Source organism: Pipistrellus kuhlii, unplaced genomic scaffold (assembly GCF_014108245.1).
Source record: "Pipistrellus kuhlii isolate mPipKuh1 unplaced genomic scaffold, mPipKuh1.p scaffold_m20_p_16, whole genome shotgun sequence".
NCBI lineage: Eukaryota > Metazoa > Chordata > Mammalia > Chiroptera > Vespertilionidae > Pipistrellus > Pipistrellus kuhlii.
Window position 1 is genome coordinate 30,050,352 of NW_023425471.1, and position 21,776 is coordinate 30,072,127.

At 39.9% G+C, this 21,776-nt stretch overlaps 2 protein-coding genes across 2 annotated transcripts in view; one reads left to right on the top strand and one right to left on the bottom strand.

Annotated features, from left to right (window-relative positions):
- Positions 1 to 21,776, bottom strand: part of BEX4 (brain expressed X-linked 4) — a 667,575-nt gene that overhangs the window by 334,729 nt on the left and 311,070 nt on the right. The window lies entirely within an intron of this gene.
- ZMAT1 (zinc finger matrin-type 1) lies at positions 5,094 to 21,410 on the top strand. Its single transcript, XM_036439968.2, has 3 exons — positions 5,094 to 5,756; positions 18,443 to 18,542; positions 19,697 to 21,410. Exons 1-3 carry the CDS (start codon positions 5,675 to 5,677, stop codon positions 21,018 to 21,020), a joined length of 1,506 nt encoding a protein of 501 aa, XP_036295861.2. The 5' UTR covers positions 5,094 to 5,674; the 3' UTR covers positions 21,021 to 21,410.

The window sequence follows — 21,776 nt, forward strand, 5'->3', positions numbered from 1 at the left end:
AACCATAGAATTCTAGAGCTAGAACATGGAGAATTTAATGTTCTTACTCTTTTGGTTTATTGATCAGAAAATTGACACCCAGAAGGATAGTGATTCTCCATAGCTAGTATTGGTATGGCTAAGCTTAAAAATGATTTCTTGTGATTTCATATCCAGTGTTCTTTCATCTGCTATTGCTTTTCATTTCTACATCATATAATGAGCTATTGGATTTTTTTTTTTTCATATCTGGATTCTGGGTTACTAAAAGTACTAGAAACATTTACTTAAAATAAATAGAATACCAGCTATACTTTTAAAAACACCTTATCTCATTTTTCCCATCGCAAATCTTATTGACAACTATATTTAAGACCTTATCTTCATTGGAATTCAATTAATATAGTTACAGATAGGGAAACTATGTTGGCTGTGGATTTAAAGGACTTAGGATCAAGTCTTAACTCCATCATTGTTGTGTAACCCTGAGGAAGTCACTTTACCTTCTTGAACCTGTAAGATGGGGTTGGTAAAATCCCTCTTACTATACTTGTGAGAATTAAATGAAATCAAATATGTGAGTGTGCCTTGCTCATTCTCAGACTCCATAGCTCAAAGATTTAGTTAGTAAAGAGAAACATACAATCCAGGGCTCAGTGCTAATTGTGGTAGGAACCATTTGAATTTAAATTTGAAAAGTAGCTTTTTATGGGCTTATGGAGTGCTATTCAGTGGGGAAAATCTCTCTCTCTTTATATAAAGAGGTAATATGCTAATTGTCCTTTACGTTGTCCCAGTAACAACCAACTTGCATATTGATGTGTGTGCAGCAGGGGGTGGGCGGCTGGAGCCAAGTTCCCTGAAGTCTGAGGAGAGTGCCTGACAGGAGCCCAGACTGCAAAGAAGGAAGAGAAAGCAGCCATTGGGTGCTCTTCTAATCCCCTTGCATGGCCACCCTAATCCCGCCCCCGCACTTCCCTGGGGGATGGAGAGGCTGATTGGACAGGGAGAAGACCCAGCCTGGGGGGCGCAGCTGCAGCCTGCATCTCTGACTCCCCATCTCTTCCCCTGCCACCTCTGCCAGGGGGGCCTACAACAATAGTAAGCCAGTGACCACCCATCAGTGCTCCTGAGGCACCTAGGGCCTGCAGCTTGCCACTGCTGGGCCCCCTCTGCCTCTCCTTCCTACAACTCCAGACCCAGGTGGAGGCAGAACTGAGAGGTCCTCCAGGTTCAGATCCTTCCCCTGACAGCAGCAGAAGGGTGGTGAACCTCTGTGGGAGCACAGCTAAACCTGCCCTCCTAGCCTGCCTGGCTCCACCCTGGCCTGGCCCCTTCCCCACTCCAGGAGATTGGAGCCCCACCCTGAGCAGGTTCAGCTGTGCAACAGCCACATACATTAAAGAATGGCGCCAGGTGGGAAGGTTTGACAGTTACTCTCCTTTGGCCTCGCCACCCCCCTAGCATCCTCTAACTACTTTGTCCCCTTCTAGCATCTCCAAGGATGACCACTGCTACAGGGCTGCTGGCCAGAGCCCACCCCTCCAAGGCCTGCACAGCTTCTATAGCCACTCTCCCAGGACACAATCATGCCCTCCTCCCCTATTCAGCACCTGCCACCTGCAAGGGCACCCGTGGGCTTAAAAATAACAATCCCTTCCGGTTTAGACATCATTTACTTGAAACATTCCTGGGTTTATTAGCTCAGAACCTCCTCATGACAACCCAGTGAGGCAGGTGGAGAAGAGATTACAGTTCCCTTGGTATATGCGTGTGTATTCAGAAATGAAGCTCAGAGAGGAAAAGTGTCAAGCCCAGTGGCTCCCAAGGTGCAGCACACACCCCACAGGGGGGGAAGGGCAATTTGATTTTAAGTGGGGGCAATTAGAGAATGAGTTAACAGTGAAATTTTTGCATTTCTTATAGTTCTAGGGGCCTCATCTATAGCGCATCCTACATAATAAAAGGCTAATATGCAAATTATGTAATGGTGGAATGACTGGTCACTATGATGCATGCTGACCACCAGGGGGCAGACACTCAATGCAAGAGCTTCCCCCTGGTGGTCAGTGTGCTCCCACAGTGGGAGTGCCACTAAGCCAGAAGCTGGGCTCATGGCTGGGAAGCACAGCAGCAGTGGTGGGGGCGTCTTCCAACTCCGTAGCAATACTAAGGATGTCCAACTGACAGCTTAGGCCACTAAGCCATCAGCTGGACATCCCTCCAGGGCTCCCAAACTGCGAGAGGGCACAGGCCAGGCTGTGGGACCCCCAAGTGCACAAATTTTGTGCACTGGGCCTCTAGTACTAAATATCCTAGCTAATAAAGAGGAATATGCTAATTGACCCTCACACTGTCGCAAAGATGATGGTGCCCACAGCCAATAAGGAAGGAATATGCTAATTGACTGCCACACCCTCAAAGATGGTGACACCCACAGCCACAAGATGATGGTGCCCAGTCTCCTCAGCCTGCCAGGGTGGCAGGCACACAGCAAGGCAAAGCCCTCCCCAAGGTGGGCCCAGCTGCTCCACGTGCCTGCTTCCAGAATCCCCCAGTCCCCTCAGCCCCCCAGCTGCCCAGGGCTTGCCTGAGGTGCAGGGGGGGGGGGCGCCCAGCTTTGCCGTGGGCCTACCTCCAGAGTGCCCCATCCCCTCTTCCCCCAGCCACCCAGGGCTGGCCTGAGGCACAGACAGGCCTTGGATGGCAGCTGCCCAGATGCCCAGGGCCACCTAAGGCTTAGGTAACCAGGGCCAGCCAAGGCTTGCGCTGCTGGCAGTGGCAGCAGCAGAGGTGTGATGGGCATCGCCTTTCCCTGATCGCCTGGTCACTTCCCGCTCCTGAGGGCTCCTGGACTGTGTGAGGGGGCAGGCTGGGCTGAGGGACCCCCCTTGAGTGCATGAATTTTCATGCACGGTGCCTGTTAGTGAGAGAATAAAAATCAATCATAATTATGTTGACCGATGTCACCCCAATAAAATTTAATAAACAAACAAACAAACAAATAAATAAAGTCATAATTATATCACTCGTATCACAACTTCTCTTTTGCTTATATGATTTCAGTATGCTTTTTGAACACACAAGCACACATTTTTATAAAAGAAGATTGTGTATGTTAAGTTGTACTTGTTTTTTTCATATGAGAGCATATCTGGACACTTTGTCTTATTATTACACATTTTTCTTCTTTTATAATATTGTAATGACTATAAAGCACATAATAATGTAATGTAGCATATTTTAAAATTTAAATTTCAGTGCCATCTATAAGTTTGGTGTTTAAGCTTATTGAATCGTCAAATCAAAATTATGCATGACTTTCCATGTATTCTGAAAAGGTGATTCCCCCCCCCCTTTAGTATATAGCTTGGTTATTACTTTTAGACTATCTCAGTATAGTATTTATTGTAAAATAGAATTGTTCTGCAAGAATTTTGAATTTTGATGAGGTTGTACTTATACATGTTTAAGAAACCATTCTCTGCACTTTGTCATATAGATTTCCCCTATATTTTATGGTTCTGTACCAAAATGTTATTGGCTTCTTGAGTTGTAGCATAATTTTGTTTCACTGAGATTTAGAGATTTGAAAGCATGTGAATATCTTTTATAAACTTGGTACACACCAAATAAATTACAGCTCACAAATTCTGCCCTGAAATTCAACAAGGTCTAACTTTGAAGTGTCTCTGTTATTGAATAAACAAAGTCAAATTACATCTTTTTACAGAGTGAAAAACATGCTCAAAATGTTAGGTTCTATTTTCATATGCATGGAAAACAAAATGAAGTGCCTAGTAAAAAAATGAAGATGGATGTTAGAGATTTTCAGGTGAGTGATCTATGTTGATATAATTCTAAACTTTGAGTTATTGAATCTTTTTAATAAGATTGTGCTTATTTCAGGTGCATAAGACTGAAGTAGTGGACAGAAACAAATTTTGTGATATCTGCAACATGATTTTTAGCTCTCCAGTTGTTGCTCAGTCTCACTATGTGGGAAAAGTCCATACTAAAAAATTGAAGCAATTGATGGAGGAGCATGATCAGGTATCTAGATCAGGATTTCAGCCAAAGATGGGTAAGATTACATTTACTTCTTTAGCTTCAATACAGGATCTCTCTATCATTTCCCTCCAACTCTGTCATCCATTTTCTTTTACAAAGAAACTTTCACCTCAGGACAATATATTGATGATTCCCCTTCTTCCTCTCTCCCTCCTTTCCTTCTTCTCCTCCCCCTCCTCCTCTTCTTCCTCCCCCTCTCCTCCCCCCTTCCCCTTCTCTTTCCTCTTCCCCTTCCCCTCTCCTCCTTCTCCTTCTTCCCAGTTAATCACTTTCTGTGTTCTTATAATTTACTATAGAGATTATAATTGTTAGTTGAATTTTAGGAAATATTATGACCTTTTCAGTTTATTGAATTCAAAAGCAGGCGATTTGCTATGCCTGCCATAAAGAAACAATAACCAGCATGAATTCTTCACTTTCTAATAAAATCATAAAATCTTAACTTCTTACTTCTTCCCTTTGGCATCTATCTCATTCTTTTTTAAAAAAAAATTTGGTACTTTCCAGAACATCATCTCATGTGTGGGTTCAGACCCCATAATATAGCTATGATGCAGCATGTCCTGACTACAACTGTAGGTAAAAAAATAAGTAAGTTATAGAATCTCCTTTTACCCTGAGAGCTCATTTCTTCCTTCCTAAGAATATAAAGAAAAAAATAATCAATCAATAGTTATTAAGTACCTATTTTTATGCTAGACCCTAAAGATACAGTCAACTATAAAACATTGCCTCTTTCTTCCTTCCAGTGATGTTGGGTCACAAGAATATGAGAGATACCACCCAAACTTCTCATTTCTGGCCTGAGGTGGCAAAGTACACCCTGGAAAACCTAACTAGTACTTTGAAAAATTTGTGTGCTAGAACAAAAAATGAGACGATTAATCCTCTGAATAAATAATTTACCACATTTTCACTAGCTTCAACATTTTAAGGATATGGCATGCCTGGCATGGAAAATTTACCAACATTAATTTCCAATTGATAGTGTAGGCCTCATACAGAATTAAAACATATTCTCTTAATTAACTCAGAATTATTTTAAAATTTATTCTAGTATCTCTAATTTTTGTTTTTCTGTCTGTCAGCCTAAAAAGGGCCAGAACCAGTGTGACCTACAAAAGAAAGCATCTTCTAAAGCTTTATCTTCAGTTTCCCAAACACATCAATTTGGTCTCAGAGGAGACCAAATGAAAGAGCTCTGAAATTACTATAATTGTGAAAGTATATAATTTTATAGCCTTAAACACCTGCATACATTTTATTTTGATACAGACATAGCAAATCTGGACTGAGTAGACGACTTACTCTGCTACTCAGGGACCCCAACTTAGTATTTATACCATCTGTTTTTCCCTCACTAATTTCAAGAACCACCCTAAGACAGCTCTCCTGGTTTCATTGATTTTTCTCCCCTAATTAATGTAATTAGTCAATGCCTTTCCTGTATCTTTATTGGAGAAACTTGGTGACTGATTTGTATTCAACTTTCCTTTCTCACAGAAGGCAATTATTTTTAACCTGAATGTGAAAAAAAGTGGGTTTTAAAAGCATTCTAAATTTCCATAATACTTTATAATCAATGTAGCTCTGGTAGCTAAACACATGTTGATCCCTTCTCATTATGACTATTTCAGCAGGTGTGCCTATTACTACTTCTGCAGAATCAACATTTCTGAAGCCCCTTGCAGTCAAGCCTCCTTCAGGTGGGATTAAAGATAAGACTATGGCCTTACTCTGCCAGCACTGATTTGGATTTGAATAATCCAAACAAGTATTGCAAACTCTGCTCTGCTCTGCTTCTTTTGATAGCCTATTAATGGCCCAACAACATTATATTGGGACAAAACACAAAAGAAATGAAGCTAGAAAGATGTAGAAAATATAAAAGAGAAACCTTTTCTGTCAAAATCGGATGCAAATGGTAAACAGTAAAAATATCACAAAAATGTCATAGAAGGTTTGTATTTTTAATCACAAACTACTGGCTTGTGTAGATACAATTTTACTCTTATTGAGTAGGAGGTTTGATAGTACTAATGGGATCGTATATTTTTAGGTAAGTAAGGACTTAGAGTCTATCTGTTTCTGTTTGTTGGTTTTCCAGAAAAAATGAGACCCAGAAAGTTTTAAATGACCCTTATTAATTACAGAATCAAATATAGGTATTTTCATGGCCCCTTGTTATATCATAAGTACATAAGGAAGTATTTTAAATTAGTATTGTGTGGTTTTAACATTTATTCATGTTTTAAGTGTCTCTTGGAAATACAAATGAGGATGGATATACTATTTTCCCAGAGTAAGTGTATAAACTAGTTAGGTTAGTAATATTTAGTTGCAAGTGGCCACAGACATGGATTTATGCACATATTTATGGAGGAGTGAAACATCATGGTTGAAAAATCTTCTTAGAGGAAATACATGATTTAGATTGGTAGGAGTGGAAAGGAGAAAGGATGAACAAATGTGCTAAGAGTGTTAAGAATTCAGGCCACATATGTAATAACTTAATCAATAAAGAAATCATTAAAAAAGAATCCAGGCACAAATAAAAATTCTGATCCTGACTGGAGTGATCTACTTGCTCTTCTAACCTTGCTTTTTTTCCCTTTCATTTTACCCCCATAGGCACCTTATAACTATTTGTATATTTTATTTCCTTTTCATATTTTTTCTTCCACCTATGTCTTTCCCTCCACTCACTGTTATTTTTAAGTCTTTCCTTACTATAACTTTCCTGCTTCATATGAAAATGTCCATTACTTTCTTCTTAAAGCTCTATTCTTTTGTCATATGTTACTCCTATGCTCTGGTTCTTCTCCTGTGATTCTACTTCTTTTTGTAGATATTTCCATCGTTCCATTCTTGACCTTACTCTACAAACATGACCTAATCTACTCTCTGATTTCGTCTCTCATCTGTATGCTTATGACTTTTCTGTCAAGCTTTAGACTCATAGATCCAAATGGCAGCTGTCACTTCCCCTGGATACCTTATAGCACATGTGTCAAACACAAGGCCCGCGGGCCAAATCCGTCCCGCCAGGCCTTGCAATGTGGCCCGCACTGCGCTGTCATCACTGCACTCCGCTGCGTTTCCATCACAATGACAGTTTATGACTGTTCAGTAAACCATTCGGCCCGCGATTTAGCCTGGATTTTAGATTTTGGCCCCTTCTCTGATTGAGTTCGACACCCCTACCTTATAGCTATTTCAAATCCACCGAGTCATTCAAACTAGAAACCTGTAATTAACTAAGAATCCCCCACACCACCATAATCACTTTCTATATCGAATGAAGCACCAAATCATGACTGTTTTACCTCCAAAATATTATGTTTTCCTTATCTTCAGCTTGTTCTTCCCATACTAGTTCAGACCCTCAACATCTTTCCTACATCTTTGCTACTCAAATTATGGTTTGTGGACAGCATCATTGGCAACACTTGAGAGCTTGGTAGAAAAAAAATTTTCAGTTCTCACTTCAGACCTACTGAATCAAAATATGCATTTTAACAAGATCCCCAGGTGATTTGTATACACAATAAATTTTGAGAAGCATTGACCAATGTTTCCCAAAGTGTGGTATGCGTACCCTCAGGGGTACGGGAAGAGTTTGGTGGGGGTACACGTTGCACCGGAGTTTGGTGGGGATATGCACTGCACAGTGCTTAGCTGCACCTAATTCTATGTTCTCATGAGTACGAGGGGTACTCAGCATTACGAAAATTATAGAAGGGGTACACATATGTCAAAAGTTTGGGAAACACTGTTCTAGACTATTGCTATAACTTCTCAACCACTCTCCCTGCTATCTGTTTTGTCTGTCCAAATCTGTCCTCAATTTAACTACTAGAATCTTATATAATATAGATATAATATGCAAATTGACCATCACTCCAACACACAAGATGGCCACCTCATGTAGTCAAAGATGGCCACTCCTATGTGGACAAAAGATGGCTGCCACAAGATGGCCTGCAGAGAGGACCGGGCCTGCAAAGGGGAACAAGCCTGCAAGGGAGGGTAGTTGGGGGGACCATGCCTGCAGGGGAGGGCAAATGGGGACAACCAGGTCGGCAAGGGAGAGCAGTTAAGGGGCAACTAGGCCAGCAGGGGAAGGCAGTTAGGGGTGACTGGGCCAGAAGGGGAGGACAGTTGGGGGTGACCAGGCCTTCAGGGGAGGGCAATAGGAAGGGACAAGGCCTGCAGGGGAGGGAAGTTGGGGGTACCAGGCCTGTGGAGGAGTATACTTAGGGGGCACCAGGCCTGCAGGGGAGGGCAGTTAGGGGTGACTAGGACAGCAGGGGAGGACAGTTGGGGTGACCAGGCCAGCAAGGGAGGGCAGTTAGGGGCAATCAGGCTGGCAGGGGAGTAGTAAGGCATCAATCAGGCTGGCAGGGGAGTGGTTAGGGGGTGATCAGGCTGGCAGGCAGAACCAATTAGGGCAATCAGGAAGGCAGGCAGGCAAGCAGTTGGGAGCCAGCAGTCCTGAATTGTGCGAGGGATATCAGACTGCTCATTTAGGCCTGATGCCAGGGTATCAGGCCTAAATGGGCAGTCGGACATCCCTTGAGGGATCCCAGATTGGACAAGGTGCAGGATGGGCTGAGGGACACACATCCCATGCACGAATTTTGTGCACTGGGCCTCTAGTATTTCACATAAAGTGTACATAATTCCATGTCATTCCTTGCTTAAAATTTCTTAATTTTTATTTTATTTTTTTTATTTTCTAAGGATAAAATCTAAGCTTCATAGCTCTTTATCATATTGTCCCTGCCTACCTTTTCAAGGCTTATCCTCTGCTACTTCCTGCCATGTTCTGCATGGGTCAGAACCTTCAAACTCTTTAAGGTTTCCAGAAATCATTACCCTATTTCTTATCTCTTTGGCCTTGTTCATGTTGCCTTTGCCTGGACATCTCCATGTCCTTCTTGTCTTGGCTAACTTGCACCCATTCTTGCATATCTAGTTATCTCTCCATGTATCTTTAGTTCCCATTAGAATGTAAGGTATTTGAAGGAAGGGACATCATTTAACTAATTTCTATTTCCAGTGGCAGAGTATGTCTACCTAAATAAAGATTAGTCTAATATATGAACCAATGAGCTATCTATTTTTATATATTGAGTGCTAACCCTGTGTTTATACTATTTGTTTCTTTCTTTTTTTAAAAAATATTTTATTGATTTTTTTTACAGAGAGGAAGGGAGAGCTAGAAACGTCGATGAGAGAGAAACATCGACCAGCTGCCTCTTGCACACCCCCCTCCGGGGATGTGCCCATAACCAATGTACATGCCCTTGACCGGAATCGAACCCGGGACCTTTCAGTCTGCAGACTGACGCTCTACCACTGAGCCAAACCGGTTTCGGCTACTTAAGTTTCTTAATGTGATTCAAATTATCTCCCAAAGTTACACAGAGATCTGTTTTTTTTTATGTAGGATTTTAAAGAATGTTTATTTAGGCAAGTGTAGAAATAGAAGTCATAGGGCTTCTGAAAGTAGATGATGTTTGGAGAAATCACAAACTTCCACTTGATAGAGGTTTTTTATTTTTTGGTATTGTTGAGCTGAGGGTATCTTAAATAACTGGCTTTTAGTTTAGTGGCATTAGGTAAAGTTGGAACTGAGTCAGCTATGAGAAGTGGGTGTACTCTGAAGGGGGAGTCATTTTAGTACTCTGAGGTCTCAGGATTATTAGAATAAGAGAAAAAAGTTTTGGATAATATTTTCATCTGTCTGAGGAAGGGTTGCTGATCAGCAGCAGAATTTAGTCCAATCATTGAAGTCATTTTACACAAGCTTCTAAAGTTAGTGCTCAAAAAAGAGATTATCAACCTTGCCTTGACTATTCTAATTTTTAGAACAGCAACTATTTGAGGCTTAAAAAATAGCTGGAGAATTTAATTTAGCAAATGAGAATTTCAAAGAACAGTAACAGCAGAAGCCTACATTATATATGAGCAAGTGGTAAGACAAAATGTTTAAAATATTGTCACTCTCCAACCATTTTCTCTATTCTTACTCTCCCTGCCTTCTTTTCCATCTGCTATTGTTCCTATGTCTTACTATATTTAATCTCCCTCTTTCTTCATCATTTTCACTGTTTCTTTATGTTCTTTACCAGCTCGGATCTTATTAGCACAGGAATGGCTACCATAATAATATGGAACTAAAGTATGTGTGTATTATTCATTTATTTATTTGTTTTGCATATCTTACTAATTTCTAGCCCCATTATTGCACATAGTTATCTCATTTTCACCTGTAACTCAACATATCTTACATTGAAATAATAATCTCCTCTAAAACCAACTTGAATTTCCCAAGTTGTCTCTCTTTGTCAGCAGTACCACTACTTGTCACCTACACTTGAATCTTTGAGGGCTTTGAATACTTAATTCTCTCTATCCGGTCCACCAGTCAGTCTTCTTAGCACTATTTCTCTTTCCTGTACCCTTCCTTTACATTCCCACTACCATCACCTCACACTTTAATGCTGCAACAACCTTCTGAAAGGCTTTACTTATATCTCATTGTTATTCTCTTATTACCTTGTAGCAGCGGGGCCGGGATGAGCGGGATCAGCATGTGGAGTTGGACTGCATGTTTCAACCCAATCTCTGTAGGCCACACCGCAGGACCCCACCAGTGTGGAAATCTGTGCACCAGGCCTCTAGTATTTACATAACTGTGGTCTCCGTCACTTACCTTTTACCAAATGAAGTTGAACTTCTCTGTTCATGCATCTGTTTCTCACTTGGATTTGATAACAACCTGCCCATTTTATTCATCTTGTACCCTTAGCACCTACAATAGTATGATCTTTGTTCCCACATTGGTGCTTGTTGAACAGATTATTTGAATTAAACACATCATGTTAATTTATTTTTCTGCCATACCTGATATTGTTTTTATCCCCTAGAATGCCCTTATTTGTTTTCTTTTACATTTCAAATCCTTCTTATCCTTCAAGATCCATCACGTCTTTCCTCACTGCTCTAGCTCTTAGTATTATCCTCTTCCTCTGATTTCTCATAGGCTTTACTGTTCATTGACAATTGCATTAACTATAGCCCCTTAACTGAATTATCCTCCTTGAGACAAAGGATTATATTTTATTCTTTAATATCCTTCTCAGTGCTTTATATGGTAATGACTATATAATTTTTTCTCAATTAATATTTGCTAATAGTTTATGGAGAGGAAGTGTTTTGTAGAGGGATAAATATAGATTCAGAGACATGTTTAAAGTACTTGCCCAGTTGCAATTCAGATTCTTCAAGTATAAAATGAAAATAAGGCTACTAAACAGGATTAAAAAAGGATGAAATAAAGCAGTATATACAGTATCCACAGAATGGGTCCTCAACAGATGTTAGTTTTTAAAAAATGTTTTGTTCTCCAGTCATAATTTTTTTTTAAAGTTGGTAAACTGGACATTTTTCTTCTTCATAAGTTACATCCCATATTAAGTTGCATTTTTGCTTACACATAGCTATCAATTGCTTTATTCCCATTTAAGATATTAGACCTATGTTTCTTATCCTTGACTACATATTAGAATAACTCAGGGAGCTGTTAGAAATTCCAGTGCTCAGGCCTTCCCTCAAATCAGTTATGTAAGAATCCCTAGGACCTATATTAATATTTTGTTTTATTTTTCAACTCCCCAATTGATTATAATATAAAGCCAAGATTAAGGACCACAATTCTAGACTATGAAGACATGCACTTCCCTAATCTATGCTTTGAAAACAAAGACCTTAATCAAGGAATTTATGAGATTGGACTATGATTAGGAGAAATGTGGGCCCCACAAGTGGTTATGGAAGATTCTGAAAGGTACAAGATTCAAAGAAGCTTGAGTTTATGGGTGAAGTCAGAAACAAGGAATCCTAGTAGAGCTAAAGGCAGCAAAGCTGGACAGGACCAAGGAGCAGATTCAGATAGGGGGTTAGAGAGCATAAGAAATATATTGAGGCAGATTCCAGGAGTATTAGACCAGGAATTTTTATCTCAGGACCAATAAAATATATTTTATATCTTCACAGAAAGGGTTTACACTGCACTTATATATTATTTTCTGAAATGTGGATATCTTACAAAAAGATAAGAATTATCAGTGTGTGAAGAAGACAATGGCTGAGTTAATAGTAATGAGACCATAGTTTCAGAACTGACTTTAGACCTTTCGTGTATGACCTGCAGTTCCTCTAAACTCCTGTATTATCCTATATAAAACCTTATATTATCCTATATAGTAAAAGCCTAATATGCTGAATGTCTGGTTGTACAGTTGGCCATTCAACCAATCAAAGTGTAATATGCTAATGATATGCCAAGGCTGCTCAGTGGTTCACTGTGATATGCACTGACCACCAGGGGGCAGTTGACTGGTCAACCGGTCACTATGTTGTGCACTGACCACCAGGGGGCAGATGCTCTGAATGGTAGGTTAGCTTGCTGCTGGGGTCTGGCTGATTGGGACTGAGTGAGATGGGCTGGACATGCCTGGGGGCCCTCCTGAGATCCCTCCCTATTTGGCCAACCTCCCGCATCCCTCCCTGGCCCCAATCATGCACTGGTGGGGTCCCTCAGCCTGGCCTGTGCCCTCTTGCAATCCGGGACCCCTTGGGGGATGTTGTAGAGCCAGTTTCAGCCAGATGGTGGAATGACCAGTAGCTATCATGTGCACTGATCACCAGGAGGCAGACACTAAATGTAGGAGCTGCCCCCTGGTGGTCAGCGTGCTCCCCACAGGAGGAGCACCGCTAAGCCAGAAGCCAGGCTCAGTGGCAGTGCTAATGATGTCCGGGGTGAGCAGGTCTAAGAAGTCAGTCAGACATCCCCCAAGGGCTCCTCGACTGTGAGAGGGCACAGGCTGGGTTGAGGGACCCCCCCTGAGTGCAATAATTTTGTGCACCGGGCCTATAGTCAGATATAAAACCCTAATATGCAAATAGACCGAACAGCAAATGACCGGTTGCTATGATGTGTACTGACCACCAGGGGGAAGCTCTTGTGTTGAGCGCCTGCCTCTCAAGAGGGAGGCAACCAGTGGGCAGGTGCCAGCAGGGGGCCTCCCCGATTGCCCTGCCCACTGATCATCCCACAGATTGGCCCTGATTGCTGGCCAGGCCTCTGGACCCTACCCTATATATTGGTAACAGTCTCTTATATTTAAAAATTAAAATTGGCAAGGCTACTCTAACATAGAAGAAAACAGGGTGATGCAGTGATGACATGCATAGACTCTGGCTTGCACATTTTGTGGTCAGCCCTGATTCTGACACTTATAACTGTGTGACAAAGCCAATTACTTAACTTCTCTCTGCTTTAGTTTTTCCACCCATAAGATGGGGGAAATGGTACTACTTCCTTAGAAGGATCATGTTATGTACTACATTTTATAATTAGGGCAAAAAAAAAAAAAATGTAGCTGCCCATACAACAGCAAGATGCCTTTCACCTATATGAAAAGTATGGTCACTGGCCAAAACTGGTTTGGCTCAGTGGATAGAGCATCGGCCTGTGGACTGAAAGGTTCCAGGTTCGATTCTTGTCAAGGGCATGTACCTTGGTTGCGGGCACATCCCAGGTGGGGGTGTGTGCAGAAGGAAGCTGATTGATGTTTCTCTCTCATCAATGTTTCTAACTCTCTATCCCTCTCTTTTCCTCTCTGTAAAAAATCAATAAAATACACTTATATATATTAAAAAAAAAGTATGGTCACTGGTGCATGCAGCATCCCAGATTGTGAGAGGGGTGTCCCACTGCCAGGGATGGGGCCTAAACCAGCAGTTGAACATCCTCTGAGGGCACAGGCTGGATTGAGGAACCCCACCTCCTCATGCATGAATTTCATGCATCGGGTCTCTAGTCTATATTATAATCTTATGTGATTTTTGAAGAAACAAAGGAGGAACTGATAAAGACATTATATACCATTTATTTTATAAGCACTAAAGAAATATGTAAAACCTCTGAAATACAATCTGAGTTTATAATCAATGAAAATAATTGACTTGATAATCTAGAGAAGTGGTGCTCAACAGTGGCTGCACAGAAAAATCATCTAGAGCACTTTTAAAAAGTCAGAAAGCCTGGTTCCACTCTCAGAGATTCTGATTTAATGAGTCTGATGTGAGCTGTAACATGAAAAGTTTTAAAGTTCTCCATGTGGTTCTAATGTGTAACTAACATTGAGAAACACTAATTTAGAGGAAACCAGGACTCCTGCTTATCTTGCATAACTTGAATGCCCTCAAAATGTATGGTATTGGCCAAGCGAATCTGAGCCTTAATTTCCATATCTGTTAAATAAAGATAGTAATAATTTACTAAAAAGCATTGTTGTGAGCATGAAGAGTCCTCAATTTAGTCCTTTGCTTTTAAAGATGTCCAGAATCTTCTGAGTCCATCTGTCTCAAATCAGGTACTCACCAAATCACAGACAGACTTGGAAGATGCTGATAAATAAGTAACTGGAAAGTATTCCCTTAGTCCATTTCTCACACATTCTCTGATAACCACAACCTTGGGTATTATTAAAATACAAATGCCCTGCCCCAGACACAGAAAAATATGTTCTCCAAAGGAAGAGCCTGTATTTTTCATTAACTTCCCAGTTTTTCCTATGGAAAATAATATAATAATTAATAAATAATAATATAAGAATAAACAGTGTCTTGCATACTCATAACTGTAAACCCATCTTTGCCCCACCCTGTATATATTTCAGTTCCCAGGGTTTAAAAAAATAATCATCCAGGGTATCCTTTTTTTTTGTATTTAATAATATGGGAAGCCAAATTATAATCAGAACGTAACTTTGTAAGCACAATATCAGAGCACAGCGAGAGAGGATAGTTTTGAGGAATCACTCATTCAAACTTTGTCATAATCTGCTAAATTCTCCTGGCCCCAAATAGAGTGTGTGTCAAGAGTGTGCAGAGTTCTCATGTTCTTCAAAGTCAGCATCTTCCTTTCCCTTTGGCAGTAGTTTCCTGTTTCTATGAATAATCTTTGCTTTGGAAAGGTCAATATACTTGGTAATTATTATTTTAGCATAATTTATTTATTTATTATTTTTCTTTTATTTATTTTTATTAAATTATTATCTGTGTACATATATTACCATTGCCCCCCTTCCATACATACCCTCCCTCCCCAGAGTTTTGTGTCCATTGGTTGTACTTATGTGCATGTATTTTAGCATAATTTAAATGATTAAGTTGTTACTTGATTTTGAAGATGACTTTTCTTGACCCTAAAATCTCAGCAGCCACCAATTTATTGCCTTTAAGGGTGGGATTCTTTTTTATTTTTGGCTTATGAAATTTATTAATTTGTTTCTTATGACCAAAGAGATAATGGAAGGATGATGAGATTAAGAAAATAAAAATTAATTTATCTCCGGAGGATCCAAGATGGCTGCGCCCAGGTGAACACCTAGCCGCAGCAGCACACAACAATTTCAATAAAATACAACTAAAATATAAAACGGACATTGCCCAGAACTACAGGAAGGTTGACTGACTGGAAATTCTACAGCGAGAAGCAAGGAGAAAACCAGAAGGAGGCGAGGGGGAGCTGGAAAAGCCCAAGATACTGAGACGTGGCACGCGTGGAGAGGACGGAGCCAGAGAGGAGGGAGAGGCGGAGTGCCTGGCGGGCGTTCCCTAGCGGAAAGGAGATAAAACTTCGACTGTGCTGGGCCCCCGACTGCTCTGAACCCCAGTTCTAGGCCAGACCCCGGGGACTCAGGCTCAGCTATAGGGAGCCGGGCTGAAGGCGGAACCCCAGAGAAGTGGCGAAAGAAGGTCCCGGCTGCTTGCACACTTCTCGAAGAGAAGGGACGGTCGGCTGTGCCGTGGGATTGCCCTGACAGGAAGGAGACTGGGGCTCCAGACTGCTCCGAATGCCACCTCCAATTCCACTTCCAACTGAACTGAACCCCAATACTGGGCTCATTGGGGGAGAGCATAGACTGTTTGGCAGCAGGTGAAAATCGAGGGCACCTTTCTCTCAGAGGCTCCGGCAGCGAGCACTGAAGGACCCGCATAGGGCGGGGCTGATGGAAGCCAAAGCTGCAGGCTCCACCCTGAAACCCCGTCCCATCTGTAACTGCGAAATGAGACAACAAAATAGATCACAAACGAAAGAAATGGAGGACAAAAAGCCTCTGGATATAGAGTTCAAATCTACGCTTATAAGGTTTTTCAAGAATTTCCTAGAAAAGACGGATTAGACCTATGAGGATATGAAAAGAGATCAACTAGAATTAATAAGGAGTCATCAAGAAATGATAAGGGATCAACAAGAAATAAAGAACACATTGTCTGAAATAAAAAAATATTTTACAGAGTCCTAAAAACAGAAGGGAAGATCGCAAGAATCAAGTCAAAGATTTGGAACATAAGGAGCCAGAAGACACTCCTCCACAGAAGCTAGAAGACAAGAGAATCCAGAAAATTGAAGATAATGTAAGAAACCTCTGGGACAACTTCAAGCAAACCAACATCAGAATTATGGGGGTCCCAGAAGATGAGAGAGAGCAAGATATCAAAAACATACTGAAAGAAATAGTGACAGAAAATTTCCCCCACCTGGTGAAAGAATTAGACTTACAAGTCCAGGAAGCGCACAGAACTCCAAACAAAAGGAATCCAAAGAGGACCACACCAAGACACATCATACTTAAAATTCCAAGAACAAAAGACAAAGAGAGAATATTAAAAGAAGCAAGAGCAAAGAAGGTAGTTACCTATAAAGGAGCACCTATACGATTGTCAGCTGACTTCTCAACAGAAACCATGCAGGCCAGAAGGGAATGGCAAGAAATATTCAAAGTGATGAATAGTAAGAACCTACAGCCAAAGATAATCTATCCAGCAAAGCTATCACTGAGAATCGAAGGTCAGATAAAGTGCTTCACTAATAAAAAAAAGCTAAAGGAGTTCATCAACACCAAACCAGAATTATATGAATTGCTGAAGAGAAAGTAAACAAAGATAAAAATTATGAACAACAAATACATAACTATCAACAAGTGAATCTAAAAACCAAGGAAATTAAAAAAAAAATCTGATGAACAATATTAACTGTTGAATATAATAGAATCAGAGGTATGGAAGGGGAGTGAACTGACGATTCTTGGGGAAAAGGGGAGAGAGGGGCATGGGAAGAGACTGAACATAAACTGTGCACCTATGGATGAGGACAATGGGGAGTGAGGAAAGGGCAGAGGGCGGGGTGGGAACCTGGTGGAGGAGAGCAATGGTGGGGGGGAGAAAAAGGAACATTTGTAATAATATGAACAATAAAAATATTTTTTAAAAAAAGAATATAAAAAAAATAATTTATCTCCTATTTACAATTCTACCAAAATGGCAGAATAGAGATGTAGCTAGTGTACCTATTCCGTAGCTGTTAACTCTTTTGAAGTGGTAACTCACTTTTGCTTTAGAATTTTGCTTTCAGCTTTTGTCCTGAGAGTGGGTCTCACTAAACCTCTCTCCTTTCTAAAATCTGTCTGTGGAAAGGACTTTTGATAAACTAATGTACTATAGTAATTTCAGGTAAGAGTAAAGATTTTATTTTCTTTGCTTTTAATCTTTTGGGATGTTTTAGGTTTTGGTTGGGTGTAAAGAATAAGAGGCAAACAAAAAGAGGTTGGTTGAGGGGTTAAGAGGCAAAGGTTCATTGGGCCTACAGCACTCACATAGAAACAATAAGCAGGCAGATAGCAGATTTTTTAGGAAGGAGGCCAAGGCTAGAGAGGCAGTGTGATGTTGTATAAAGAATTCTGGGCTTTAAATTAAGAGACATGAGCTCTGAGAGGCTATATTACTAACTGGTTCTGTGACTTTGACTAAGTCACTTGACCTCTCTAGGCCTTATCTTTAAACTAGAGGCCTGGTGCATGAAATTTGTGTATGGGGGTGGAGGTTCTCTCAGCCCGGCCTGCACCCTCTTACAGTCTGGGACCCCTTGGGGGATTTCCATCTACTGGCTTAGGCCTGATCCTCAGGGACATCCCTCTCGCAGTCCGGGACCCCTTGCTCCTTACTGCTCACTGCTCCTTACCACTTGGCTAGCTGTTCCTTAGCACAGCTGCTGCAAGCCTGGCCTCTGTGGGAGAGCACTGACCACCAGGAGGCAGCTCCTGCATTGAGCGTCTGCCCCCTGGTAGTCAGTGCATGTCATAGTTACCGGCTGTTCTGCCGGTCATTCCACAGTTCAGTTGATTTGCATATTAGGTTTTTATTGTATAGGATTGGGTAAGTTCAAGTAGCCAGTGTCTAGTAAATTCCTGTCCAGCTATGTGATTCTAATTATATCCATATTGACCTTCTTAATTTGAACTGTTTTTTTCAGCATTTAGTATGAGAACCTACGTTTGTCATATTTGTAATATCACCTTTACATCATTAGAAATGTTCCAGTTCCATGTGCAAGGAAATGAACATCAAATTAAGTAAGTAATTTTTGCCAAAATGCTCCTGTGACACCAAAGACCAGGCCTTTTATTAAGTATGCTTGCATGTATTTTACAAATTTTCTAAGCATTTATTTCCTTATGAGTTAATCCTGCATATGATTTGTGGTATTTGTAACATGTTTCATGCTTGTAACATCTCCCAGTAATTCTCTAACAGTATTATTTTTCTTTGGAGAGATGTTAAAGGATCATTCTCTGGGTAACCAAACAAATTCAAACAATACCTGGTAGGTTGGCTTAGTTCCAGATTCAGTAATTCTTCCAGTGAAGTATAGTGATTAATAACAAAAGTCTTGCATGTTGAGAGACCTGGATTGGAATACCAGATCTATCTTTCTATCAATTATGTAACTTTGGACAGTTCTGATATAAAGTGCTTATAATGAAATATAAAAATATGGGTAAGGTGTCTGGCCTGGAACAAAGTAGGAGCTCAATAAATGTTTATTCCATTCTATTATTTTAATGAGGAGAAGATTGAGTGGACATTTAGGGGCTAGATAAGTCAGGTAGAAGGACAGACTGGTATTTACTGGTAGCTATTGTATATTGGTTTGTTGCTTTTAAAATAAAAGCATAACATTACATTATTTTATTCTAGTAGAAAAGATTTATACTATTGAGTCTGAATATGTAGGAGTTAAATTGTCTGATTCACCAAATTAACCTTCATTTAGAATTCTAAAAAAAAAATCTCAGGGTTCCAGAATAAATAGCCATCACATTTAAAATATTTATACAAGGAACTAACTAACCAAAACTTTTAAAACAATGTAATATTCAGATGAGATCATCTTCTGATGGTCTTTAAATATTATTGGTCCTTTCCCACACATCCAAGCATGTCTTGCATTGTAAGTACTATAATAGTATCAGATATGTGTGCTTCTTTGTATCCATCTTCTCAGGCCTGACAATGTTTTTATATGTAAAATATTGAGAAGTACCTGGGACATATCTGACCATTCTTGGCATAAAAGGCCAAGATTTATAGCTTTTATTTTAGGTAGATTTTAAAAATTTGTTTAGAATTTTGTGGGGGTTTTTTTAGGCTAATTTTTTTGAAGGTACAGAAAAATATTCAGAATAAAATAATATAATAACAAGAACTTTCTTCTGTTTTGTTGCAGTGAATCCATTATTATTAATCTAGTGAATAATTCAAAGAAGACACAAGACTCTTACCAAGTTGAAACTGCAGATTACATCAAAGCGCAGAAAGTTAGAGAACCAGAGCCCAAGATTTGTTTCAGAAAGATGGAAGATAATTATTTGGAAACCCATGGATACAGAAAAGTGGTTGATTCCCAGTCAAGACATAGAGTATATGAACGAAGACACCCATGTGAGACTTTCCAGACATACCCAGAATCATACAAAATTTCGCAAACAGTGGAAAACCACTTACCTCATTACTTACCAGCTTATTCAAAGAAGACATATGACTCTTTCCAAGATGAACTGGAATATTACATCAAAGTGCAAAAAGCCAGAGGATTACACCCAAAGACTTGTTTCAGAAAGATAAGAGGGAATTCTATGGAAACCCATGGGTACAGAGAAGTTGATTCTGGATCCAGACAAAGAATCAACGAGCAAAGATTTTCAGTTCAGACTTCCCATACCTTCCAACGACCATACAATATTTCACCAGTGGAAAGCCAGTTACATCATTGGTTACCACCAGCTTATTTAAAGAGGACATACGATTCTTTCCAAAATGAACTTGAAGATTACATGGAAGTACAGAAAGCCAGACGACTACATCCGAAGACTTGTTTCAGAAAGATAAGTGATAGCTCTACAGAAACCAATGAGTACAGAGAAATGTTTGATTCCAGATCCAGACATAGAATGTCTGAGCCAAGACTCCCATTTGAGACTTTCCAGACCTACCCAGAATCATACAATATTTCACAAGTAGTGAAAAATCTCTTACCTCATTGCTTACCAGCTCATGACAACAAACATAAACTAGACTCTCTGACCTATTGTCAGCCCACCAGAGACTATTTCCCAGAAAAAACAGTACCCCTAAGCCTTAGTCAGCAAGAAAATAACTCTGGCTTGTACAGTGTAGAATCTGAATTTTACAAGCACCTCTCCTTAGAAAACAGCACCAGTGACCCTCAAGCAGGTCATAAACGAAGACATCAGAAGAGAAGGCATTTGGACGAAGGTGAAGAAAAGCTAGACAAAGAGCACTCCAAGCATAAAAAGAAGAAGAGTGATGGGGATATGGGTATAAATATGGACAAGAGCATCCGACAAAAGAAAAGAGAGGGAGATAAAGTTAGTGTCAGTTCAGGCAAGCTTAAACACCGAAAAAAGAAGAGAAGTAATGGTACACGCTCTATAAAAGAAGGACGTAAGCACAGGAAAGAGAAAAAGAAATCTGTTGAAGAAAAGACAGAAGAGGAAATGCTTTGGGATGAGTCTATTCTTGGATTTTGAACTTTTAGGTTGATTTACCCAAAGTTGCATTGAAGAAATCTTCTAAGAATATGGATTTAGGCAAAGAAACATTCAGTGAATAAAAAGAGAGGTGGATACCTTCAGCGTAGTTCAGTAAAGCTTTTTGTGTGTGTAAAAATTGAAATTGAATTTAAAGAAGAAACAAACAACCCTAAACAAAGCCTTTGAGAAAAAACATAAGAACAAAACAAGAACATAAGACAAAAGTATACCTGTTGAAGAAAAGACAGAAGACATTCTTTGGGATGAGTCTTGGATTTTGAATGTTTTAGTTTTATTTTAAGTTTGAATTGAAGAAATAAGTTGAATTTCATTTTATGAGATACATGTTATTTGAATTTTCCTAAGTGGACAGTGATTTTAAACTCTCAAAAAAAAAAAAAAAAAACAAGTGAAGTGAAAATATTTAATATGCCTTTTTGTCAAGTTATTTTTCCTTATTTTCTTTTAAGAGAGAGAGATTATATATTTCTTATGTACAATATAATATAATTTCCCTTAATGAGGTCTCTCTTTCTGCTCATCAAATCGCTGTGATAATTAATTATTTACCCATGGAAGATAATTTACTTTAAGTGAAAGAATTACTAGGCATTACAAAGTCCATTCTTTGTTTGGGTTTGTGTTAGTGTTGATGGTATTTTATTGTGTGTTTGTTTACGTTTCTTGATTTTCTCTAAGAAAAATGTATGAAGAGATTTAAACTACTTTTTTGTTCAATTTAATTTGCAGTGT